The following is a 27,750-nucleotide window of genomic DNA, read 5'->3' as shown; positions in this document are numbered from 1 at the left end:
AACCCCAACATAAAGCATTGTCACAAAGCTGATAGCAAAACACTGGACTTACATTCATGGAGGCATTCACTTTACTTATGGTCTCGTCATCTGTGGGAAACTGGTAGATCTGAACTCCATTGCTGACCAGTTCACTCATCAATTTTGTTTTGAACTTGTGCAACTCTGACTTTGAGATCACATCTGCTTTAGCAATGACAGGAATGATGTTCACCTGAGAAAAGGGGAAAAAAGACATTCCACTTGTAAGATGAAAGGCAGTGAATGAAGACATCTATTCAGGTGAGGAAAGCAGTAAATAATGCTGCTTACACCTAGGTGCCAACTAACAGATGTCTTTAGCAGAAAGGTCAAACACTGAAAGGTAAAAGCTCAATGCAGTACATCTGCATCTGTCAGTCCTCAACCTCTCCTCCACCCATCCGCCCAACAAAGAGTTTTCAACATACCTCATCACCTTTTTCAATTGTTAAACTAACGAATCAGAATCCAAGTTATCAACTCAGCCTGTAAATAGACACACATGGCCAGCCTGCTGCAAAATAACATTGTTTTTCTGCTTGTTAATTACCTTTTCTGGTGTAAAATAAATACATTCTTCTTGACAAATAGACAAGACAAATAACATTTATATTGCGCTTTTCTCCTTGCGGACTCAAAGCGCCAGAGCAGAGCAGCAGCCACTAGGGCGCGCTCTATTGGCAGTAGCAGTGTAAGGGAGACTTGCCAAAGGTCTCCTACTGAATTAGAAAAACAAAAGTTTGCTTTCCTAAAACAGAAAGAATTTGCGATAATTCAGGTTGGAGTGAGCTCGAGATGTCTCCCAGGCACCACTGCTGAATATATGCAAATTAACCATTGTACCCTTAGAAGCTAAACACACCTCCAGTACCGCTGGAATGCAATGATGTGTCAGCTTGTTAATGTGTACAGAGCCATAATAATCCAACATGCATACAGACTGTTTCGGATTGTTTGATCCTCATCAGTGCATGGCATGGATTAATTTGGCTCTATGGAGTAGGGCTTGTAAATCTGAGAGGCACAGACTAACCAGCAAGCTCATGGTGACCCAGAACTCATTGGGGTGTGTAAGGGACTACAATGGTCCTAAAAGCCCCCATCTTAGTAAGGGGGCTTTTAGGACCATTGTAGTCCCTTACACACCCCAATGAGTTCTGGGTCACCATGAGCCTACTGAATTAGTGCTGGCTTACTGAACAGGCAGAGCCGAGATTCGAACCCTGGTCTCCTGTGTCAGAGGCAGAGCCCTTAACCATTACACCATCAGCCAACTTCTTGCTGGAGGTATAATCACTTGACTATTGATGGCTTCACAGGCTTGCTGGATTAGATCACTGTCTCAGTCAGTGGCGTAGCTAAGGAGCTCTGGACAAGTTTTACATGCCCCCCCCCACCCCTCCCCCCCCACCCCTCTATACATAACAGCTGATACGGGGCACCAAAACCTGCCAATGACAACTACTGTGTCAGAGGTGCAAGCAGGGAATGGGGAGCAGTGTGTTAAGGATTACTACTACTCAAAGCATCTATAGAAGAGATTATTACCAGCACAGGGTCAATAGAGAGCTAATACTGTGGTTGAGGCAGGGCCTCTGTGGCCCAAGGGCCCTGGTGCGGTTGCAACCTCTGCATCCCTATTGCTAAGCTACTTGCCTCAGTGATGGTATTCTTCCCAGCAACCCTTTGTGAGGCACAGACACAAGTTGTCGATTGATACAGCTCTCACCTGGGTACAAAGCCATGTCACTAACTCAAGATGTAATCCTTACCAACGTCAGTCTAATGTCTCTACCATAATCGAAAGGTCAGTTCTGGAGGATCCAATTAACTTATCCGTGTGTTTTGGGGGATTCATGAGAAAACCAGAGTGCTCAAAGGAAACCCCCATGAAGAAAAAACATGCAAGCTCCATACAGATAAAGTCCAGGCCAAAATTAATGTCTCTAAATCAAATGCTGCAAGACACCCCTGCCACCTAAGCTTTCTGTGTTTCTGCAGAAGAGCTTAGATAGAACATCTGGAAACACATTTCTTTCTGCCTCTGGAAGCTTGTTGATGCACTTAGACCACCTGGTGTTTTGTTGCTGTGCTCAGTTGTAGAGAGTAGAGTAGACATTTAGCTTACACACTGAACCTAACAAAATCATTTTATAGATTGATCATTGTTTTTGAAAAGCTCTTATTTGCTAGACCAGGAGGCCAGGAATGCAGGAGGGCTGTGGACAGGCGTTGTACTATGTACATTACAGAAATACAGTACACTGATTACATACATTATTGATCTTTTATTTACGTTGAAACAATGTGAAAAGGTTTCTGTCCACTTGAAATTCACAATGTAATTTTCACATCAACCTAAGGCCTAGATTACACTTTACGCTTTATCGCAATTGCGTTCGTGTCTGCGATCGCGTTTCGGTGGACAAAAACTCGGGATTTACGCATGTGATTCCTGTTCAATAGAACGAGAATCACAGTGCTATCGGGATACATTAGCAGGTGCGCTTTGCTGATCGCCGCCGATCAGCAAAGTGCTACAAAAGCGCTAAGTGTGAACCAGCACTGACAAAGCTGATGGCTAATATCACAATTTCTGATCAATAAATTCAACACGTTTAACCCCATAAGGATTACTGCTAAACATAACTTTTATTATTACTTTAAAATAGATAAAGTTGCACAACCTATGAAAATTGATTAACCTATACAAGGGCAGGATCAAATACTTTTTAGATCTTTTTAGCCCTATGTGATAATTAGGCCATTAAGACCTAGATCTCTGTACCCTGAAAATGCTGCTATTTATATTAAACCCCCCACCAACTTGACATGTTTCACCCCATTAATTGGAGACTTCATCAGGAGAAAGGGTGCAAGGTGCATAGTGCAAAGATAGCATAAAAAAAACATATTTCAATACATACAACAAAATCAAAGTGACATGCTCTCATGCTCTTATCAGCAGCCAGAGCGGACAACTGAAAGTTTTGCATCACTCCTTTTGCCTTCTATAGAAGATCACCTGTGCCATCTGCATACAACAAGCAGCCACATAAACGTGCAATGCAAGCACCTGTACACTGACACATTTTGTTACCTTGCTGTCCAGCTTTTTCATGGTTATCAGATCTAGGGATTTGAGGGAATGGCCAGTGGGAGCGATGAAGTAAAGGCATGCATGAATGCGGGAATCATGATATTTGTATAATAACCGCTTTATCTTTAATTCCTCTTGTAGATACGCTTCAAACTGTGTGTCAATGTAGTCCACAATAGGCATATAGCTGAAATAACAAGAAACACTTACTAGCATGGTTTGAAGTACAGAAAATATAGTCTGTTTACTCAGATGAATACACACATGCAGTAATAATTAGTCAATGTTTTCACTGATAATATAAAGCTACTTACACCCTTTACATTTTTGTCTACCGAATGTTGATTATAATTGTTTTCTGTGATAGTTTAGTAATGACTGCTGTACAGACACACTCCGTGACTGCCAGCATCAGCCTACTCTGTTCTATGGAAAGGGGAGGGAAGGATATGCAGGAGGCATCACACTGCAGGACTATCAATACAAATTCTCACAAGAATAGTAACAGTTGGTTGTTAGTGATCAAATGTGGGGGCCTCATAAACGAGATAAAGGTTACACCTGAAATGATCATGAACGAACGTTATAGGTGAAACCTCTAAAGCCTGCTCTAAGGTGTGCATGTCTCTTAAGACAAATAAAAGGTCAGCAAACTTAACTTGTGCAGACAACACACAATAAACTTTACCAGGTTTATGCAATTTACGTAGCAGGTTATGCAAACAGCGTACCTGGCTTTATACATGCTATGCTTCTGCTGCCTGTTATACAAGCAACAGGAATTGCTATGTACAATAAATTGTGTTATCCCTGTAAACCTAACTTGCACAGTCAGTACACCTTGAAGCAAAATTCCCCAACCCTGTCCTCAAGGCCCACCAACAGTACGTTTTGCAGAAAACCACAAACATGCACAGGTGGGGTAATTAGTGCCGCAGCAGAGCTGATTAACTACCTCTGTGGATTTATACAAAACATGCAGTGTTGGTGGGCCTTGAGGACAGGGTTGGGGAACACTGCGTTAAAGGATACCCGAGGAGAAAATAAACTAATGAAATTAGCAATTGTATCTATCCTCCTCATAAAAATGACTTTTTAAGATATTCCACAGTTTTACTTTATATTTAAATCTACTGTTTGTTTTACTGTTTTATTGTTTTTGCTCAATGACACATTTATTGACGTATGCCAGAGCTAAAATCTATGAACTATTGATTCTTTTTATCCTGCTCTCAGAAGCCATTTTCTGCTAGGAAAAGGTTTTATAGTTGTAATTTCATATCAGTGAGGGTCACACTGTAGTCTGACTCAGTCCTGACCCAGATAGGAACTGCCACTTACATACCTGATGTTTAACTCTTTCAGGCAGAGAAAAAAAAAGGAACACAGCATAGTTATTGCTAGTAGTGTGCTAGGCACTGTACATACACGTCTATATCATCCAGTCACATGTCACCTCGGGTATCCTTGACGTTTACAAATCCTTGTGAATAGTGTGATCAATACTAAACAAACCTGTCTGCTTTGTTTATCTGGTCCCCAAATCCTACTGTGTTGACAATGGTCAGTTTCAAGTGTACATTGCTCTCCTGGAGTTCGTAGGTCTGTGATTTGAGCTTCACCGATGGCTCAAAATGAGTTAATTCAGTTTCTTCAAAGTTTGTGTTAAACAGTGTGTTTATCAGTGTTGATTTCCCAATTCCAGTTTCCCCTGAAAAAATAATAAACAACAAATAAGTAAAAGCTCTATAGGGTGTTCCATATTAACTATACTAAGAAACAGCAAACAAATGTATTTTACTTCCAAAGGCTCATTTGCACAGAGGCGCTGACACTCCTGAGCTCTTTTCTGTTGTCAATGGGAGAAACAAGTGCCATAGTACTATGGTACTTACTGGGAACGTCGGAGACAGTTCCTGTCAGCATTCAGAAGCAGCACGGCAAGCAGCATATCAGCAGCTGTGAAAGCATTATAAATGCATATGGTGTTTACTTTTGTTAAGTGTTTGATATTGTCTATGTTCCTTTAGCTACTATTCTGAACATCTGGTAAGTGTCATGTAGAAGCACAGACCAAAAGTAAAAAGTGATTGTGATGTAGCATGAGATGGCAGGAACCAACAACTCAAGCACTAATTCTTGTGTGGCTGGTCTGAAAACCCAAACTACAGCGGTTTCAAAAGGACTGTTGCTCCAAGGTGCTTAAATTCTGGAGTCACTCAGTTGCTCCAAGGCGCTTAAATTCTGGAGTCACTCTCATCTATTTCCTAGGTGGGTGCTAATGCTACCTGTCAGCGTAGAAATATGTGAGCTGCCACTGCGGACTTGTTTTAATAAGATGGATGCTCCAGGACTACCATCCTTATCCTTCATATACTGCGTAATGAGCAGCTAACCTTGAATAAGTACGACAACATGCATAAGTATGATAAATTGCTGGGACTCCTCAACCGCATACTTATTTTGGGTCAAGGTTTTACTGAAGCAAGGATAAAAATGACAGTTGCTGCTTTAGAAACAAGTCAGTACTGGCAGGTCCCATAATCATATTCTGACAGGTTAAAGGGCAATTTGCAGTACAAAGACTATGGAGGCTCCCATCTTTATAAGATGAAATTTGCCTGGCTGGCATGCTGAACTTTAGGCCTCTTTTACACTATACGCTGAAAAACATATATACGGTTTAACTTTCCATAGCAATGCATTGTGAAAAAGCTTTCAGTTAAAATGCATATAGTATGAACTGAGCCATAGGAAAACATAAGAACACATAGGAAAACTCATAGAAACACATAGAAAACATAGGAAAACATTAGTTTGATAATCAGTTGTCCTTTCAGTTATAACTGAGAGCAACTGATTAAATGGAAAATGTGCTCATACACGTTACAATAAAAACATTAGATTTTCCCATTTATTCGACTAAAATGATTGAATGGAAGTCAAAGAGAATCTTTTTTTTTTGGTCAAGAAAAACAAATGATTATCCCTATCGGACAGGTTGGAAAAATCTTTATATTCGATCTAACGCATACATGTTAAACTCCGGCCCGTGGGCCAAATCTGGCCCTCGGAGCAATCAGATTTGGCCCTCATTTGGTTTCCCCACTTTGCATTATGTTTGGCCCACGTAGGACCACCAGAGAATCTATATTGGAGGGTAAGCCGTAGATCACCAGGGAAGCCATATGGGAAGGGGGAAAGTACTAGGTACCAGGTAACTGTATAGGGGAAGGAGGGGGCTACTAAACACCAGGACTCTGTATAGGAGAGGGAGGGAACCACTAGACACCAGGGAACTGTATAGGGGAAAGAGGGAGGACCACTAAACACCAGGTACTTGTACAGGGGAGGGAAGGAAAACCACTAAATACCAGGGAACTGTATACATGAGGGAGAAGGGTCACTAGACACCAGGGAACTGTATAGGGGATGTAGGGGGGCTATTAGACACCAGGGAACTTTATAAGGGAGAGAGGTGGCCACTAGACATTGAGGTTGACCCAGAGCTCAATTTTGGCCCACTTTGTATTTGAGTTTGACACCCCTGATCTAACGGAATAGTTGAATAAAATTATCCAAACAAAAAAATGTGAAAAATTGTACCATGTATGGGCAGCAATAGTCTTCAGTATACCAAAGTCATTTACTTGGATATGTAGCCAGAGGATCCAGGCTTCAGTCTGATCTGCATGACCCAGTGACTCTGAAAGTATTCTACCAAACACACAATTGGAGAAACTCACTCCCAAACAGTTCTCTGCTGCTTTATAAAGCCTGCAGACTGCTTATAAGCCAATGAGAAGTGCACACATATAATACACCTAGCTTGCAGTGAACTGACTGGCTGACTTACTCAGCTTCTGCTTGATTAATCACTGCAAGCTAGGTGTATTATATGTGTGCACTTCTCATTGGCTTATAAGCAGTCTGCAGGCTTTATAAAGCAGCAGAGAACTGTTTGGGAGTGAGTTTCTCCAATTGTGTGTTTGGTAAGTTTTAGAGCAGTAGGAGACAGGCCTTGGAGGTGGCAGCTCCAGGGTTTTGGCTGCGCTCACATATGGTGTTAGATGCTGGTTCTGGGGCCCCGGGCAGTGAGAGTTCCCGGGGCCCCAGGCTGGCTCATGCACCATTGTTTTTAATTTTATTGTAGTATCCCATGCAGTTTAGTTAGGAGGGGGGCAGATGAGAGGGAATATCCTGCACGCTGGTGCCCCCTGCTGGTCATATAGCCATTGTCTATATGCAACTGAAGCCCTCTCCAACTGACTGGCTGACTTACTCAGCTTCTGCTTGATTAATCACTGCAAGCTAGGTGTATTATATGTGTGCACTTCTCATTGGCTTATAAGCAGTCTGCAGGCTTTATAAAGCAGCAGAGAACTGTTTGGGAGTGAGTTTCTCCAATTGTGTGTTTGGTAAGTTTTAGAGCAGTAGGAGACAGGCCTTGGAGGTGGCAGCTCCAGGGTTTTGGCTGCGCTCACATATGGTGTTAGATGCTGGTTCTGGGGCCCCGGGCAGTGAGAGTTCCCGGGGCCCCAGGCTGGCTCATGCACCATTGTTTTTAATTTTATTGTAGTATCCCATGCAGTTTAGTTAGGAGGGGGGCAGATGAGAGGGAATATCCTGCACGCTGGTGCCCCCTGCTGGTCATATAGCCATTGTCTATATGCAACTGAAGCCCTCTCCAACTGACTGGCTGACTTACTCAGCTTCTGCTTGATTAATCACTGCAAGCTAGGTGTATTATATGTGTGCACTTCTCATTGGCTTATAAGCAGTCTGCAGGCTTTATAAAGCAGCAGAGAACTGTTTGGGAGTGAGTTTCTCCAATTGTGTGTTTGGTAAGTTTTAGAGCAGTAGGAGACAGGCCTTGGAGGTGGCAGCTCCAGGGTTTTGGCTGCGCTCACATATGGTGTTAGATGCTGGTTCTGGGGCCCCGGGCAGTGAGAGTTCCCGGGGCCCCAGGCTGGCTCATGCACCATTGTTTTTAATTCTGAAAGTATTCTAGGTACAGAACCAGCTCAACAGATAGGCGATAAAGATGGAGGCCACTATATCCAACTCATGACTGTTTTACTTTAACATATCACCTCTATGTTCTTCACACCCATAATTCTGGTCTGCTATCTGCTAGTGATATTTACCATAAAAACCTAATTAAACTTTCAGGAAGAAAAACTGAGTATGCCTCAGCTATTTGCAACACACACACACACATGCCAATAACTCAAATGTGGCTACACAGACACTGAATTCCTTGCCTAGAAAACAAGCAGCATCACACAGATAAATAATGAGTTCAGCTGAAAGGATAAACAGAAGCTTCCATGATTCTGCAGGAAACCGGGGACAGGCAGTCAAATTATGTTTCAGGATGTCAGCCAATTATGACTGGCAAACATCCAACATAACCTCCAGCCATTACTTGATGGGAAGGAAGCATCAAATTCAAAATCTATGACACAACTTCTTAGTTTCTATAAACTGCATCAGTACTTAGTCAAGATAAGAAACTGATCAACACAGGTTGAAACTGCAACAGTATGACAATGCTTGGAGTCCTAACATTTGAAATTACAGCTTTGAAGCTCTCACTGTGAAGGTTCTTACTAATGTTATAATTCTAGTTTAACTCAGCAGCTCCCCTGGATCCCGTAAAATAGTAAAGCAATGCCATACATGGAAGTCTTGCTCCCCATGTGTAAACAGTGGCTAATGTATTTTTGGCAACAACATTTACATAAATCTAATGTAGCAATGAACAAGTTTACATCCTTCCTGAGGAGATATGGTTCAATGAAGCAAATTAGGCAGGCTCGGTCAGGACTATAGCATTCAGGTGCCTACAAAGTAGGATTATAAATGAATGAGAAAATCTGCAGATGAAATTGCTCAAACAGTAGATTACTAATGCTTTGATCACAATAGCACCATTTTATAGTATGACCCAGCCAGGATTACATGTACACCGTTTGAAAACTCTCCATGTGTTTGCATAGAATTTCTCTGGGCAGTCTTTTTTTTTTTTTTTTTTTTTTTTTTTTTTTTGCACAAACCAACATCACATTAGTAAGTTTGTCACCTTTCTCCCTCACCACCACCACAATGGAGAACAAGACTTTCTCTTCCTGGACCCGGAGAGGAAGAGTCCAGGAAGAATTGTTAATTGTTCTGTGCAAAACGCTATGAGGAACAGATCAGTGTTAAATACTGTAAATTATAACTTTAAAGCACAACTGAAAGTAAGCAACATATGGAGGCTGACATTTATTTCCTTTTAACCAATACAAATTGCCTGGCTGTCCTGCTGATTCTTTGCCTCTAATACACTTAGTCATAGACCCTGAACAAACATGCATATGTTTCTGACTGACGTCTGACTAGATTAGGTGCTTGCTTGTATAAGGTGTGTGATTCAGACACTACTGCAGCCGAAGAGATCAGCAGGGCTGCCCGGCAACTAGTATTGTTTAAAAGGAAATAAATATGGCAGCCTCCATATGTTTCTCATTTCAGGTGTACTTTAAGAGGTTCACCAGTTAATATTCATTCAGTGTACCCTTCTACTAGATAGATTTGTTAGGATTGTACAATCACGATTGTCTCATTAGTCGGCCCTATTACACTTTGGCCAAGGCCTGATTCAACACAAATTAATTTAAGGTCTTTGTTACTTGCTGCAATTCATGCCCTGTAACATCAGCTACAGGGTTTATAATACAAATACAATCAAATCAAAGTAAAAATCATAAATCTGAAGAAAACCAAAACCATGGTGTTCCAGAGAAAAAACAAAAAGTCAGCCCAGAGTCCATCCTTTACACTCAATGACTGTGAAATCAGCAGAACTGACAAATATACCTACCTTGGTAAGGAAATCTGGAAGTCTTAAAGAAAACCAGAGATCAACTAAACTAAAGAATCAATACTTACTTGGGGCTTCCTCCCGCCCCATAAACACGTGTGACTCCCTCGCCGTCCTCCCGCGGTCTGCCATTCCACCGCAATCAGCCCCGGTAACTTGCTCAGTCATGTTCAGTCTGGGTCTTCTGGGCATGCGTAGTAGATCTGGACTGACGTCACTGAGCAAGTTACCAGGGCTGATTGCGGCTGAACGGCAGACCACAGGAGGATGGCGAGGGACTCACACTTTAAATCAGCCATAGAGGCCCCTAAAAGCCAAAGCTCGCCGAACATTCTATGCGATCAGGAAAGAACTGTACCACCACAAACCAAAGGTCTGGCTGAAAGTCTTTGACCGTATTCATCACCCCATTCCTACTCTACGGAAGTGAAGTATTGGGCCCCATCACCTACCCAAATCAAACAAAATGGTAATCTAGCCCTTCAGAAATATTCCGCCTGGAATTCTGCAAACACCTCCTCCATGTCCATCAGATTACCTCAAACATTGCCTGCCGAGCTAAGCTGGGTAGCTTCCCACTACTGCTTGAGATACAGAAGAGAGTGCTGTCATACTGGGCCCACCTACAGAACACCTGCCCTGACTCACCCCACCAAAAAAAAAAAAAAAACCACATTTATAATCGCGCTTTTCTCCTGGTGGACTCAAAACGCCAGAGCTGCAGCCATTAGGACGCGCTCTATAGGCAGTAGCAGTGTTAGGGAGACTTGCCTAAGGTATCCTACTGAATAGGTGCTGGCTTACTGAACAGACAGAGCCGAGATTCGAACCCTGGTCTCCCATGTCAGAGGTAGAGCCCTTAGACATTACACCATCCAGCCACCACAAAGCCATGTTGCACAATGAAGACCAAGAAAAGCCATGTGCCCTGAAAGAAGTGGTTAACTCTCTGCTCCCTCCAAACCCAGATCCACAGGTCCTATCAAGAGCCCAGATAAAGCACACCACAGCCAAGAGCAAAGAGGACTATGTAGATAAATGGAGGAGTGCAATAAAACAGTCACAAAAGCTAACCATATACCAGTCCCTACAGAGAGAATATAAAATGGCCCCATACCTGGAAAATCTCCAGAACTCTCAAGAGAGGAACATCCTGAGTGTCTACAGACTGAGTGCTCACAACCTCTAAATCAAGTCTGGGAGACACAGACAGATATACAAACCTAGGGAGGAGAGACTATGCCAACATTGTGAGCAGAAAACCCTCAAGGACAAGAATCACTTCCTGCTGCACTGCTCCAAATATACTGCAACCAGGGAATTCTTCTTCAAGAAATTGATTGATCTATTAGAGGATGAGCGACAACGCTACATTCTACTGGGAGAAGAAGAATCCACAGTGACAACAGCTGCACACTATGTCACAGCATGACACTGACTGAGAGGAGCATAACTAAACTGTAAGCTTAAAAAAATGTCCATGAACTGCTAACCCACTGTACCCTACCCCACCCTGTCCTATGTCACCCATTCCCCCTGCTTTGGCAATGCCTGTATGAATATCGGTCATGCCAATAAAGCTATATTTGATTTGATTTGGCAAATTTGTCTCAATTTCCATTTCTACAACTATGACTCCAAGTTGTTGTTGTTTTTTTAATGGATTCAAAAACATAATTAAATAGCAATATATTGGCATACATGCTTTTTATTTCCAGTGATCTTACAAGTGATCAGTGTATTTCTAACTGTTCAGGAAATAGCTATGCGATACACTTTTTGCATGCTAGTCTGCCCACTTTAGATATCAGCAAGTGAAACTATGAATCTGAGTAATAAGTAACTAAATTTAGACTGCTTCTATTTTGATAATGAACTACTGACACACAAAGGGTTACCAACTTGTGGCATGGGAGCGAAACTAGGCAGGTCTATATTCAAACACTGTCAATTTTTCTGTGCTTTGTTTGAAGGTTGTGACTGGCTGTAATAAAAAACAAGGCTCAATGTATGTACATCTTCAAAAGTTTATATAGCACATAAGAACAACATTAATCCTTGATCATTTTTCTGTGTTCAGCTTTTCTCTCCTGCTGAATTGCTCATTACTCTAGCAAAACAAATTACCCAAGCAGCTTGGGGTGACCCAGAACCACAAGGAGATTATAGGGGACTAAAAAAGACCAAAAAGCCCTCCTACTAAAAGGCAATGCTTAGTGTAATTTGCCTTCTTAAAACAGAAGGTATTTGTAACAATTCAGCTTTAAGTGAGTTACTGTGGCTTCAAACAATGCATAACTACTGAATATGCAAATTTTCTCTTTATGCCCCTGAAGCCAGGCTTACATCCAGAACCACTGGTGTATAGTAAGCCTATAGCTTATACATTTTATAGTGCAACATCAACTCATCATGCAAACAGCCTGTTTTGGACTGTTGGTCCTCATCAGTGCATGGCAGGTGTTTCTCAACATTACTACAGAATGTATCCCAGTTGTTGGCAGGACTGTTTTTACGCACAGACTACCAAGGCATGTGCCTTGAGCACCAACTTGTGGTCAGAGCGTGCACTGTACTCATAGTGGAATTGTTGCTGCTGCTTGTCTGCTCCCCCCTGCATATATCTGAACTTTAACAGAAGCAGTGAGGCAGAGTAAAAGCATAGGTAGTCCTTCTCTTCACAGCTGGACATAGGGCTGTTGCTAATGAGGAACCTGGATGCACTGTGATGAGGGGGCAGAGGAGGAAGAAGCTGGGTCAGTGCAGTGAATGATATGATGCCAGGTGATCTGGCATCTGCAGTGTTTTGCTACCCTGTGTATGTGCTGTTGCTGCCTAGTGACTGTGAATGTGGAAGCATGAATGTGCATGTGCATATGTATAGGCTGTGTAGATAAATACGTGCGTGCGTGTGTGACTGACTGAAAAAAATGTATGTGTGTCTATGTTAGTATGTGTTCGACAGATTCCTGTATGTGTGCATGCCTTGCTTGCTGATGGGCCTTGCGTCAACAGTGCTTTTTGGACAAGGTGTAAGACCTCAAGGCATAGTTTAAAAAAATGTTGACAATGAGAACTAGCAGGTCACAAAAAATGTGAGTTGATGTGTGACATGGGCCCCCGATACACCAAACTGCTGTATTACTGCTGGGCGCTGGCAGCATACACCAATTTTACAAGTGCAAACGTATATAGGCACCACCGCGTTACTGAGGTAACACACGTTGCTATGTAATGTGCGTTACACCCCATGTTACCATAGCAAAACGCGCCTTGCAGTACGCCTATCACTAGGGCTAAACTTGACAACTGCAGTGTCCCCTGGATTTACCCCACGTTAACAACCATGGATGTACCTCATATGTGTGGCAAAATAAATAGCTTATGCTGCAGTTTTTCCACTACAATTACAGCAATAGTCCTTGAAAGTAATGCTGGGAATACACAGTACATTTTTTGCTAAGAAACATTCCGATAGATGCCTACGATGATAAAATTCCGATATGTCCGATGTTCCGCTTGATTCTTTTCCGCTCGATTTCTCATAGAAGTGAATGGAAAAAAGATAATAAAAACGAGTGGAAGATAAGAGAATCGAGCAGAAAATCGAATGGCTAATGGATCGCACGCCGAATCGAACGCGCAAAATGTAACGTGTATTCCCAGCTGTGGCTGCTGGTCTTATCACTGGCATAATGTAGCCTGAGAGGAATGCACACAGGTGCCTCTGATTACAAGTGGGAAGTAAACTGCTGGTAAAGACTTGACAGGCTGAGATGTGCTTATCATGACTATGTATGGCCTCAATTCACAGAGCATTATCAAACGTTTATCAAACACTTTATCAAACGTTTGATAATTTACCTCATGGGTAAAATCTCATTTTAAATTCACTAAGGTGTTATATATTTATCGAATGTTTTACCGATAAAACGTTCAACAAATATATAACACCTTAGTGAATTCAAAATGAGATTTTGGTACTTATCCGTTAGCCGGGCGCATCCTCTAGGTGGCGACAAAACTCCACCAGAGTTACATCTTTCCCTACTATCCATGTCGGCCTGGAGGGGGAATAGTAAGTAGCGCCACCTGCCGGATGCGCCCGGCTAACGGATAAGTACCGAGATTTTACCCATGAGGTAAATTATCAAACGTTTGATAAAGTGTTTGATAAACGTTTGATAATGCTCCGTGAATTGAGGCCAGTATCCCTTTTCAGTCTAATGCTGGAAATACACAATTAGATTTTTCAGTCAATTTACTGTCCGATGTTATTTTCGATCGATTTTCTTATCTTTTCTTATCAATTTCCATTCAATTCTATGAGAAATCGCTCAGAAAAAGGATCGAAAATAAGATCGGGCATGTCGGAACTTATCTATCGAACCATCTATCTGCTGAAAAAACGTATGGTGTATCCCCAGCATAAGGTTCCATTCACACTAGGGCGATTAGCGTCTGCTTGCCGCTAATCGCCAAAGCGCTAGCACTTTTTAAAGCGATAGACCAATAGTAACTATAAGGCAATGATCTCACTGCCGTGATTGCTGCCGATCGCAGTGATTTGCGATTAGCAGTAATTGCAAACACGTTACATGCAGCATTTTCTGGCAACTTGGGAGCGATCGCGACTAGCATGCTATAGAAGCGCCAAACGCGATTGCTCATCATATGTGGATTTGTACAGTAATTTTACAGGGATAATCGCGATAAAATCACCCATGCAAAACGTTTTGCCTTTTTCAAGTGTGAATGGGCCCTAAGTGTCCCTTTTTCCTGGCTCTAAAGGATAGAAGGTATGGTCACACTCAGTTGAATTATAATGAGATTGCAACACAACATAGCCAAAAAGTCCTTACAGTGAGGCATACAGAATAATAAAAGTATGTTTCACTGTCACTGTAAAACAGGGCCGTGGAGTCGCAGCCCTGGTAACTATTAGACTATGGAGTTGGAGTCAAGGAGTCGGAGCAATTTGGGGTATTTGAAGTCAGAGGTTTCATAAACTGAGGCGTCAGGAGTATGTTAGTATTGACTCCAAAGCCCTTCTGTAAACACAAGCATTACGACTAACACACAGCAATCTGTGTGTTACTGCATTGGAACCTGATGCGCCAATGTAAAAGCCCAACAGTAATTTCATTGCCTCATGTTGTGATGCAATGATATTGGTCATGCATCCCGCTCCAATATTTTCTGTAGCAACGCAACAGTGTGAAAGGTCCCTTACAATGAAAATACCTTTGTAGATTTCTGTTTTCTCCACATGCTGTTTACTTTTTACATTGAAATATATTGCACTGCTGACATATATGCACACACATTATGGCCCTTTCACACTGGTATGGTGTGGTGGGTCATTTTACCACACCTCAGCGCTATGCTAATGAAAGTCTGCGGATGCTTTTATACAGCTTGCCGATGCACCAGAGGTCGCCAATCTACCGCGTGGACAAACTGGCATTACGGTGCAACCTCTGCGACGACCTACAGCAGACCGGAAGTCATGCAAGTCTATGGCGTTGCAGGGCTTGCACAATACTCTTCCGCGCACTTCCGTATCTCCAAAACAGGAAGTGCCCGCAAGCAAACGTCACTTCCTGTTTGGATCTCGGCCAGAAGAGGATTACTGCATCCGAAGTTGTATACCAGCATACTGACTTTAGCGGTTATAGCAAAGCTACGTTTTTGAGAAAATCAATTTTAAAGTTACAGGGAAAAATAGCAGCCTATAGAAAAGTCACTGCACTAAAATGGCAGATAATGTATTTACATGTATATAAATGTATTTTTTTGTTTTGTTCAGAGTGTGGGAGATTTAAAAAAAAAAAAAATAAATGACGTGGGGTCCTCCCTCCTGAGCCTCTTTAACCCTTTGTCCCCCATGTAGGCCGGGATAGCCAGAATGCAAACCCCCACCTGCGTTAAACTCCCCACCGTGAGCTATACTAGCCAGCATGGCCCATGGTATGGGAGGGCTCTCGGGGGGAGGCCAAGCACCCCCCCCCCTCTCGAGTCCTTGTCCAATCCATGGAAAGGGGGCTCTTACCCACCTCGGGTGCCCCAGGAGAAGGTGGCAGTCGACGATGCCATGGGGGGGGGTGTATGGGGGGGGGGTGTATTTCATGGTGGCATCTGGGAGTCCCCTTTAAAGGGAAGGTTCAGGGACTATCCGAAAAAAATAAAAATCCGCATCCACTTACCTGGGTCTTCCTCCAGCCCGTGGCAGGCAGGAGGTGCCCTCGGCGCCGCTCCGCAGGCTCCCGGTGGTCTCCGGTGGCGCGCCCGACCTGGCCAGGCCAGCGTCCAGGTCGGGCTCTTCTGCGTTCCAAGGCCCGGCACTTCTGCGTCCCACGCCGGCGCGCTGACGTCATCGGACGTCCTCCGGGCTGTACTGTGCACAGTCCCATTCTGAAAACGGTATAGGTAGGGGGATGACGCTTGTCAGCGGCTATCATATAGTTAGCGCTAGGCTAGCTACATGAATTTAAAAAAAAATAAAAAAATAAAGTGCTGCGCCGCCCCCTTGCCGACACAATTGAAACGGCAAGGGGGTTAATAGGCCAGTGGGGAGACTTTGAGCCAAAATTCAAAGATGCTTTAGAGCTCTAGCTACAGAGAATATAGCTAGAGCTGTGCGGCAGTAAGCAGTGTGTGTGTAGGCGGGTGCGCGTATTTGGTGATATTTGGTGGTTCTAGAACAGGCATGGGCAAACTTGGCCCTCCAGCTGTTACGGAACTACAAGTCCCACAATGCATTGCAGGAGTCTGACAGCCACAGTCATGACTCAAAGGCAAATGCATTGTGGGAGTTGTAGTTCCGTAACAGCTGGAGGGCCAAGTTTGCCCATGCCTGTTCTAGAACATAAGTGGACTTTGCTATTACCTGCTAAAGTTGGCGGCCAGTGACTTCAATGTAAAAAGTGCATGCACAAACAACCCATATTTGCAGCAAACTGTTCTCCTGGTGAACTGTTCGGGACATTTCTAGTCAGTCACAAGAAAACTGTACTGGACTCTGTCAACCACAAAACACAGTCAAATAAGCAATAGGGTTTCTTTTGCTGAAATACTGTCCAAATTGTGTTCTGTTTCTTTTTATACCACCAGATCCTCGTATATCAGCCTCTTGAGTTGGAATTTACAGCAATCTGGGCATTTTCTTATGCTGCCAGCCACTTAATGGAAGAAAATACTCCATTTTAACACATGGGCTCACCTCACCTCAACAGATGGTTTGAAGTCAGTAACTGGAGATCCTCAATTTAAAGAATGTTTTTAAGTAAGGAAATTCAGGGACTTTAGGAGGGCCTCTGCCTGTCAAGCAGTCCATAGTGCCAGCAGGATTTATACTTGGCGAGTTCATGTAAAATTTTACGCAATGCGAAATCACATTAGAAATGGCAGCCAATGTAAATGAATGGGCTTGTTCACCTCTAATAAGAATTTTCACACATAGGGCAAAAACTGCCAGCCTGTTGCAAATTGTCAGACACCTCAAGCTTTTTCTTGATCTTTTACATTAGCTGCTGAGGAAAAATATTTTTTGCATCGCAAATGTTCGTGATGCCCGGAAAAAAGCACACAATTTGCATGGTTTTTGTGAAGACTAACGTGAGCTCTGCCTCCGCGGGTGCACCCGAATCGATTCCCGCTCGTCCCCGCTGGCGCTTCTTATCTCCCGCTTGATTCGCCCGCGGGTATTGAGTGCGGAATCGATCCCGGACATGTCGGATATTATCAATCGAGCCATCAGCGGCTCGATTGATAAGGTAGCGCCGAGCCGTGTATGCCCAGCATTAGTGATGAAAGAGCAAAGAACCACTTAGCCAGATGCCAACTATGGAGAAGACGGTACTTAAAGGAATCTATACTGGGAATACACAATGAGTTTTTTCAGCAGATTTACTGTCCGATCGCTTTTCCAATCGATTTTCTGATAGTCTTTCCGATGGATTTCCATTCACTTCTATGAGAAAATCGATCAGAAAAACTATCGAAATCAGATCAGACCTGTCGGAAATTATCTATTGAGCCATCTATCAGCCCAAAAAACTCGTCTTGTGTTCCCAGTATAAGCACCACAAAGAGAAGACATATCAAACGAACCTCCCCCTAAAGGTGGTCACACATGATACAATAAAATGATCCGATTTTACGGCAATTCGATAAAAACAATCGTATTTCCCGAAAAAAATCAAAAGGTTTTTTTTTTCATTCGACTGAAAAATTTAATCGGCTTTCCCGTTTTCTTTGATTTTTATCGATCCGGAATGCCAGACATTTTTCTTCAATCTTTCCAAATGTATGGTGTGTGTTAGATTGTCAATTTATTAATACTGTATACAGACCCTAGCAATTTTTTCAGAGTTTCCAATCATTTTTTATCATAATTGGGGAAAAATTGAACATACGTGTGTGCTACATTGGTCATATTTTTGAAATGTTACAGTCAGAAAAATTGATTGCAATTCTTAAATTGAACAATATTTAAAAAATTGTATGGTGTGTGGCCACCTTAAGGCAGAGCAGAGATCTCGGTTTTTGGCTTTTTTTTTTTTATAAGTGGAATTTCTCTGCAAAAGGACACAGTAAAGCTGGCCACTAATGGTCCAATTTCTAGCGAAAAATCGTTCGAGCGATCAGAAATTCTGATCGGATTGGTTGTAAATAATCTCAGTTGATGGGCACAATCGATAATGAACGATTATAAAAACAATCGTCCGATTGAATTTTCGTCGAACCAAAATTTGGATTTTCTTGTTGGTCGTGATAGATAGGAAGTAATGATTGGTTCGTTAATGGTGTAGTGAACGATTTTTCATCCGATCAGAATTTCTGATCGCCCGAATGATTTTGCGCTAGACATTGGACTGTTAGTGGCCACCTTTAGCATGTCAGTTACATAAATCATTAACTTTCAAACTTACCAATGCATAGGATATTGAAGCAAAACCCATCACGGATAGATCTGTTGACTAGCTGATCTGGTAAACTGTCAAAGCCCACGTGACCAGTAAGTGGCAAGACTCGGACATTCTCATTCTGCCAGAAAGAAAAATACATATATTACGGTAATTATCTCAATTTTATAGAGAATTATAGTATATAAAATAATATTTTTTTTACATACACACACACACACACACACACACACACACACACCCCCACACCCACCCACACCCACACACACATTTTTTGAAAACATTTTGCTCATGAATAATGTCCCAAAAGAGCAAATGTGTCTACCCCGCACACAATGTTGGTGATTGGGTTCCCTTTGCTGCTGCTGGTATCAGCTTTTCACTGTGCCTTCACGTTTAAAGAGCATCAATCAATTATCATCAAGAAAACATTCCGTGGGCACTAGTTACTTTGAGCTTACATTTATTCCAGGAGCATATGCAGACTGATGACAAATTACACGATGTAAGATCTTAATACATCACCCTTCCGGGGCTGCAAGCATTCACAGAGATGGTGTTCATGTCGACAATTGTTTCGCGCTAACAGCGCTTTTTCATAGACTTGACTCCTGGCGGGGAGAAGCTCACCGCCATCTCAAAAGGCCTGGCGTTATGAAGACGCCAGGACCTCCTCCATTCTTCCGGAAACCCTCCTCCCCCTGTCATCCTTAGGCGGAAGTGCGTCAGCGCTCCAACTTGGAGCGCATCTGCACCTGCCCGCCCATGTCGGAAACCCGCCGCTTGCCTGTCGCACTCAAGCGAAACAAATTCGCTTGGTGCGTTGCTAGGCAACCTCCCGACTATACGGAGCGTCCCACCGCGGACATAAGAAAAGTGTCCTCGGTGCTGGGACGTTTGCGGGGTTCAGACACCGGACAACATCTGGAGGAGGGATGACCGGACCAATAAAGAAAGGAGCACAGGTAGCACAGTAAGAATAGGGGCATGTGCAGTACATACGCTCATATATGATTTATCTCTCAATGAGTATAATGTGTTGAAGAAAAAGTAAATAGAGAAAGACCCAGTGACAGAGGCAGAAAAATAGGGACAAGAGAGTCCACGTCAGTACTAATATTTTTCCAGAAATACACTGAATTCATTACGATCATTGAAGCCCAAAGGCCCTAGGGCATCGGATCGACTAATAAGCAACGATTCTCTTCGAGACAACAAGTTATCTCTATTGCCCCCACGTCGTGGGGTTTTCACCAGCTCAAGGCCTACCATTTTTAACACATTCGCATTAGCATCATGTATCTCTCTTACGTGATTGATCATTCTTAAAGCGCCTATTCCCTTTTTAATAGATCGGCGATGTTCCACCAATCTTTCCCGGATTGGGCGAGTGGTTCTCCCTATATAGAAATAGGAGCAAGGACAGAATATGCCATACACAACGAATTCCGTTCTACACGTAATAAAATCTTTAATTTGATGCGAGTATCCACCTAATTGTACATGGTCAGTTCTGACCATGTATTTACAGGTGGGACAGTGTCCACATGGGAATGATCCCCTATAGGATGATCTATTTAACCAGGTTGGAGTATAGTTTGAAATATATTCACTTTGTGTGATCATTGATCCGATGGTAGATCCGCGTCGGAAGGAAATGAGGGGGCCCCCCAATACTTTTGGGGAGATACCCTCATCCTTCTCAAGTATTGGCCAGTTCCGATCAATTATTTCTCTAATCCTGTGGGACATTGGTGAGAAATCAAAAGTGAAAATGAACTTATTTGGTTCAGGTTTTACATCATTTTGCCTATCAAAAAGAGACGATCTTTCCATTAATCTCACTTTAACAAGGGATTGATCCACCATCGTGGGATCATAACCTCTCTTTAGGAAACGCTGGCGCATCTCCTGTGCTTGTATCTCAAAATCAACATTTGTTGTATTGTTCCGTTTTAACCTTAGGAATTGGCTATAAGGGATTGAGTTTTTGACATGATGTGGGTGATAGCTCTCATTATGCAAGACGGAATTCGTTGCTGTAGCTTTGCGAAACCCTTTTGTGATTAGTTTGTTCCCCACCACCTCCAAGGAAAGATCAAGAAAGGAAACCTTTTCACCTCCCCACTCTCCAGTGAACTGCATGTTCATGTCATTCTGCTGGAGGTATGTCAGGAATTCATTAAACTTCTCCCTGGTGGATCTCCAAATGACAAGCACATCATCCACATACCTGGACCATGCTCTCAGATAGCACCTATAGGGGTTTCTTTCCCCATAGATGTAGATGGTTTCCCATCTAGACAGAAAAAGATTCGCGAACGTGGGAGCCACCGACGTCCCCATCGCTGTTCCCGATATCTGTCTAAACCACTCCCCTCCGAACCGAAAAGCGTTGTTTTCAAGGACGAAATTTAGACAGCGACACAAAAATTCACTCTCAAGAATGTCATGGTGTCCCGACTCGACGAGGAGGTCGAACATCGTACTGACCCCCAATCGCTGCGGTATCCTGTTATACAGGCTTACCACGTCGATGGTTGCCAGTCGATCACCTTTATACCAACTCGTTTTCTCGACCTTTTGCAACACATGTGATGTATCTTTCAGATACGAGGGGATCTCAAGTAGGAGTGGTCTGAGAACATGGTCCAGGTATTTAGAAAGGGGCTTAGTCACTGATCCCCTCCCAGAGACGATGGGCCTGCCAGGGGGATCCACCAGGGACTTGTGTATCTTGGGGAGGAAATATATGACTGGCTTTTTTGGAAAATCTGGGAGTAAGTCATCTCCCAATTTGCGACTAAGGTAACCTGCTTGAACCCCACTTCGCAACAAGGAGCGAAGCTTGTTTTGTATGGATATAGTGGGATCTGATTTCAACTTAGTATACGTTGTTGGGTCCTCAAGCTGACGTTTTGCTTCTTGCAAATATTTGTGAGTCGACATTACCACAATATTACCCCCCTTATCCGCCTTTTTTATTGTCAGATCATGACGAGCTTTTAGCCATTGTATGGCTCTCCACTCTCTAGGAGTAAGGTTCCTCTTGTCATGAGGGTACAATAACGCTTTTGTTTCCCTTAAAATCTGACGTTGGAATAGATCAATGGCTGATCCTTGTAAAGGCGGATAAGGGGTAGTAGATTTACATGCAAAAAACTGCTTTGTTGGTACAGTTGTAATTTCAGGGGACTCCCCTCCCCCCCAGGCATTCCCTTCTTCAAACAATTCCTGTAGGTTAATCAATGCTGGTTCATCTTCAGGTTTCAACTCCGGGAGAAAACCAAGGGAACCAATTGATGATTGATGAGATACACAATGTTTATTCCCAAAGTTCCGATAAATGTTCATTTTTCGTATACTTTTGTAAAGGTCAATTTCAAATTTGGCATAATCAAAGGATTTGGTGACCACAAAGTTAAGGCCCTTTTCCAACACCTGTGTTACATCCATTGGAAGCTGAACCTCCGATAAATTGACAACCTGCATTTTATCTGAGTTGTCAATGTCAATAGGGACACTGTCCACATTGATGGCTACTCTGGGCGAAGCCCCTTCCAGGATACTTTCTTTGCACATTCTGGCTCGTCCTCTCCTCCTGCCCCTCCGAACTTTTTTCTTTCTAAAGGGGTTTTGGGTTTAGGTTTCTTTGCTTTTTTAGCTTCACTTTCTGAGTCTGAACCTGACTCGGAAGTCCAATAGCCTCTCTTTGGTTTACGGGGTCTGCCTCTAGGTTTCTTTGGGCGTCCCTCTGGTTGTGACCATTGGAAAATGTTTCCTGACTGGAAATCTTCTTGGTCTCTTAGATATTTCCCAAGTTTTCTCTCTTTGATTTCCCTCTGTATGGGAATCAATTTATTGTCAACTCTGTCAATTATACTTTTTAGCTTCTCCCCTGGAGCTACTGTCTGTAACTGAGTCTTTATATCACAAACCTCTTCAGTCACTTTGTCGTGTTCTTTCTCAGATCGTTCCAACACAATGTCATTGAGAGTTTTAGCAAGTGTTAGAAACGCCGTCTTCCACTTATCTACAAAATCAGGGTCATCTTTGTATTCTGATGGAGCTTTGTAATATCTAAACCCTCTAGATGTGTACCCCTTTTCCTTATAGCGCTTTAACGACGCTATTGTCCAAAACAGACGAACCTCCTTTTCAGAAGCCTTTAGCAACCTGTGCTCCAATCTTCTGGAGTTCAGTTCTCTGTGAACCGGTGTGCTGCTGCAATCATCAGAAAAATAGGTTTCCCAATCAGACCGTTCAGTAATGAAAGTCTCACTAGGTTCCACATCAGTGGTTACATTCATGGGTTCCCCCTGTTCCTCCTGTGAGCTTTGCTGCATTGGTGCGTTAGGTAGTTAAGTAAATCAACAATGTCCCAAAAGAGCAAATGTGTCTACCCCGCACACAATGTTGGTGATTGGGTTCCCTTTGCTGCTGCTGGTATCAGCTTTTCACTGTGCCTTCACGTTTAAAGAGCATCAATCAATTATCATCAAGAAAACATTCCGTGGGCACTAGTTACTTTGAGCTTACATTTATTCCAGGAGCATATGCAGACTGATGACAAATTACACGATGTAAGATCTTAATACATCACCCTTCCGGGGCTGCAAGCATTCACAGAGATGGTGTTCATGTCGACAATTGTTTCGCGCTAACAGCGCTTTTTCATAGACTTGACTCCTGGCGGGGAGAAGCTCACCGCCATCTCAAAAGGCCTGGCGTTATGAAGACGCCAGGACCTCCTCCATTCTTTCGGAAACCCTCCTCCCCCTGTCATCCTTAGGCGGAAGTGCGTCAGCGCTCCAACTTGGAGCGCATCTGCACCTGCCCGCCCATGTCGGAAACCCGCCGCTTGCCTGTCGCACTCAAGCGAAACAAATTCGCTTGGTGCGTTGCTAGGCAACCTCCCGACTATACGGAGCGTCCCACCGCGGACATAAGAAAAGTGTCCTCGGTGCTGGGACATTTGCGGGGTTCAGACACCGGACAACATCTGGAGGAGGGATGACCGGACCAATAAAGAAAGGAGCACAGGTAGCACAGTAAGAATAGGGGCATGTGCAGTACATACGCTCATATATGATTTATCTCTCAATGAGTATAATGTGTTGAAGAAAAAGTAAATAGAGAAAGACCCAGTGACAGAGGCAGAAAAATAGGGACAAGAGAGTCCACGTCAGTACTAATATTTTTCCAGAAATACACTGAATTCATTACGATCATTGAAGCCCAAAGGCCCTAGGGCATCGGATCGACTAATAAGCAACGATTCTCTTCGAGACAACAAGTTATCTCTATTGCCCCCACGTCGTGGGGTTTTCACCAGCTCAAGGCCTACCATTTTTAACACATTCGCATTAGCATCATGTATCTCTCTTACGTGATTGATCATTCTTAAAGCGCCTATTCCCTTTTTAATAGATCGGCGATGTTCCACCAATCTTTCCCGGATTGGGCGAGTGGTTCTCCCTATATAGAAATAGGAGCAAGGACAGAATATGCCATACACAACGAATTCCGTTCTACACGTAATAAAATCTTTAATTTGATGCGAGTATCCACCTAATTGTACATGGTCAGTTCTGACCATGTATTTACAGGTGGGACAGTGTCCACATGGGAATGATCCCCTATAGGATGATCTATTTAACCAGGTTGGAGTATAGTTTGAAATATATTCACTTTGTGTGATCATTGATCCGATGGTAGATCCGCGTCGGAAGGAAATGAGGGGGCCCCCCAATACTTTTGGGGAGATACCCTCATCCTTCTCAAGGGTTTCCGACATGGGCGGGCAGGTGCAGATGCGCTCCAAGTTGGAGCGCTGATGCACTTCCGCCTAAGGATGACAGGGGGAGGAGGGTTTCCGGAAGAATGGAGGAGGTCCTGGCGTCTTCATAACGCCAGGCCTTTTGAGATGGCGGTGAGCTTCTCCCCGCCAGGAGTCAAGTCTATGAAAAAGCGCTGTTAGCGCGAAACAATTGTCGACATGAACACCATCTCTGTGAATGCTTGCAGCCCCGGAAGGGTGATGTATTAAGATCTTACATCGTGTAATTTGTCATCAGTCTGCATATGCTCCTGGAATAAATGTAAGCTCAAAGTAACTAGTGCCCACGGAATGTTTTCTTGATGATAATTGATTTTGCTCATGAATGTCAGGGTAAATCAATATTCAGTAGGTGGTATTCCCTCTGGCTTCCAATTTCTACAGCAGTTACTTGCTTTATGGCTTCCTGTATAACCATCATAAACCACCCGTTTCCCTGACTTGGCTGAAATGTAAAGTAATGCTATTTTCTCTAGCCTTACAGGCCTGCACTACAATGCAAATGTGGCGAAAAGACACGTTAGGAATTCGTTACGACAGTGAAGCATACAGTACAATGAAAGTATGCTTCACTGCCACTAAAACACACACATTGGCCTCAATTCACTAAGATCATGCTGGAGATAATAAGGCAAGAGAAAACTTACCACCACACAGTAAGAGAGTTATCTTATCTCTTCATTCCTTAAGTTACCTCCTCTGTAGTTATTTTACTTCCTCTGTAGTTAATTTACCTCCTCTGTAGTTATTTTCACACGCAGTTAATAAACAGCCTGACTTTAAATCTGGAGTTATTTTAAGGATTGAAGAGTTAACTTAAAGACAGAAGAGTTAACTTTAGGTTTGCCTGAGGTAAAATGTTTCCTGAATACTACATGCCTTATCACCATGGTAACAACTCTAGAAGAGTTATTAAAGACAGGAGGTAAGCTTAGTGAATTGAGGCCATTGGCAAAAGTATTCGGCCCCCTTGAAGTTTTCCACATTTTGTCACATTACTGCCACAAACATGAATCAATTTTATTGGAATTCCACATAAAAGACCAATACAAAGTGGTGTACATGTGAGAAGTGGAACGAAAATCATACATGATTCCAAACATTTTTTCCAAATCAATAACTGCAAAGTGGGGTGTGCGTAATTATTCAGCCCCCTTTGGTCTGAGTGCAGTCAGTTGCCCATAGACATTGCCTGATGAGTGCTCATGACTAAATAGGGTGCACCTGTGTGTAATCTAATGACAGTACAAATACAGCTGCTCTGTGAGGGCCTCAGAGGTTGTCTACGAGAATATTGGGAGCAACAACACCATAAAGTCCAAAGAACACACCAGACATGTCAGGGATAAAGTTTTTGAGAAATTTAAAGCAGTCTTGGGCTACAAAAAGTTTTCCAAAGCCTTGAACATCCCACGGAGCACTGTTCAAGCGATCATTCAGAAATGGAAGGCGTATGGCACAACTGTAAACCTACCAAGACAAGGCTGTCCACCTAAACTCACAGGCCGAACAAGGAGAGCGCTGATCAGAAATGCAGTCAAGAGGCCCATGGTGACTCTGGACGAGCTGCAGAGATCTACAGCTCAGGTGAGGGAATATGTCCATAGGACAACTATTAGTCGTGCACTGCACAAAGTTGGCTCTTATGGAAGAGTGACAAGAAGAAAGCCATTGTTAACAGAAAAGCAAAATCATCTATGATGATTTATGGCAGTCCAAAGTTAAAACATTGTATAGCAGTAGCGCAATTGTGTTCGGAACTGTATTTGTATAGTATTGTTTGTATAGCATTTATATTGTGTATTGTGGTTTTTCAGCCCTGTATGCCTTGCCCAATTCCGGGCACGACCCAGTCGTGCTTGGCAAAATAAAAATGATTCTGATTCTGATCCTGATAAGAAGACCCGTTTGCAATTTGCCACATGCCATGTGGGGGACACAGCAAACATGTGGAAGAAGGTGCTCTGGTCGGATGAGACCAAAATGGAACTTTTTGGCCAAAATGCAAAATGCTATGTGTGGCAGAAAACTAACACTGCACATCACTCTGAACACACCATCCCCACTGTCAAATATGGTGGTGGCAGCATCATGTTCTGAGGGTGCTTCTCTTCAGCAGGGACAGGGAAGCTGGTCAAAGTTGATGGGAAGATGGATGGAGCCAAATACAGGGCAATCTTGGAAGAAAACCTCTTGGAGTCTGCAATAGACTTGAGACTGGGGTGGAGGTTCACCTTCCAGCAGGACAACAACCCTAAACATAAAGCCAGGGCAACAATAGAATGGTTTAAAACAAAACATATCCATGTGTTAGAATGGCCCAGTCAAAGTCCAGATCTAAATCCAATCGAGAATCTGTGGCAAGATCTGAAAAGTGCTGTTCACAAACACTGTCCATCTAATCTGAATGAGCTGGAGCTGTTTTGCAAAGAAGAATGGACAAAGATTTCAGTCTCTAGATGTGCAAAGCTGGTAGAGACATACCCTAAAAGACTGGCAGCTGTAATTGCAGCAAAAGGTGGTTCTACAAAGTATTGACTCAGGGGGCTGAATAATTACGCACACCTCACTTTGCAGTTAATGATTTGTAAAAAATGTTTGGAATAATGTATGATTTTCGTTCCACTTCTCACATGTACACCACTTTGTATTGGTCTTTCACGTGGCATTCCAATAAAATTGATTCATGTTTGTGGCAGTAATGTGACAAAATGTGGAAAACTTCAAGGGGGCCGAATACATTTGCAAGCCACTGTATATTGTCCAAAGCAACAGAATGCAACGGCTGCAGTGTGAAAAAAAAAAAAAAGCCTAATGGAGAAAGCAAAAAGGTTGTTGAGAAGCTGGACTATTTACTCCACATATTCAAATGTAGCCTTCCTTCCATCACATGTGCATGCTCTGTGTGTATGCATGGCCACAGGGTGTAGGGGACATGGGACTTCAGCCAGGAGGAGCAAGGAGAAGAATGCTAGACCATAATGCCACTTCGGCA

At 43.0% G+C, this 27,750-nt stretch overlaps 1 protein-coding gene across 1 annotated transcript in view; it reads right to left on the bottom strand.

Moving 5' to 3' along the window:
* SEPTIN10 (septin 10) overlaps positions 1–27,750 on the bottom strand; it is a 119,825-nt gene that overhangs the window by 50,081 nt on the left and 41,994 nt on the right. Inside the window, exons 3-6 of the mRNA XM_068268233.1 lie at positions 18,923–19,037; positions 4,637–4,832; positions 3,122–3,308; positions 53–214 (exon numbers count right to left, since the gene is read on the bottom strand). Of these exons, the coding sequence (XP_068124334.1) occupies positions 53–214; positions 3,122–3,308; positions 4,637–4,832; positions 18,923–19,037 (660 nt within the window). The remainder of the gene's footprint in view (positions 1–52; positions 215–3,121; positions 3,309–4,636; positions 4,833–18,922; positions 19,038–27,750) is intronic.

This window comes from Hyperolius riggenbachi, chromosome 2, assembly GCF_040937935.1.
Source record: "Hyperolius riggenbachi isolate aHypRig1 chromosome 2, aHypRig1.pri, whole genome shotgun sequence".
Lineage (NCBI taxonomy): Eukaryota > Metazoa > Chordata > Amphibia > Anura > Hyperoliidae > Hyperolius > Hyperolius riggenbachi.
The sequence above is the reverse complement of the archived record's forward strand: the minus strand, read 5'-3'. Positions and strand labels throughout refer to the sequence as shown.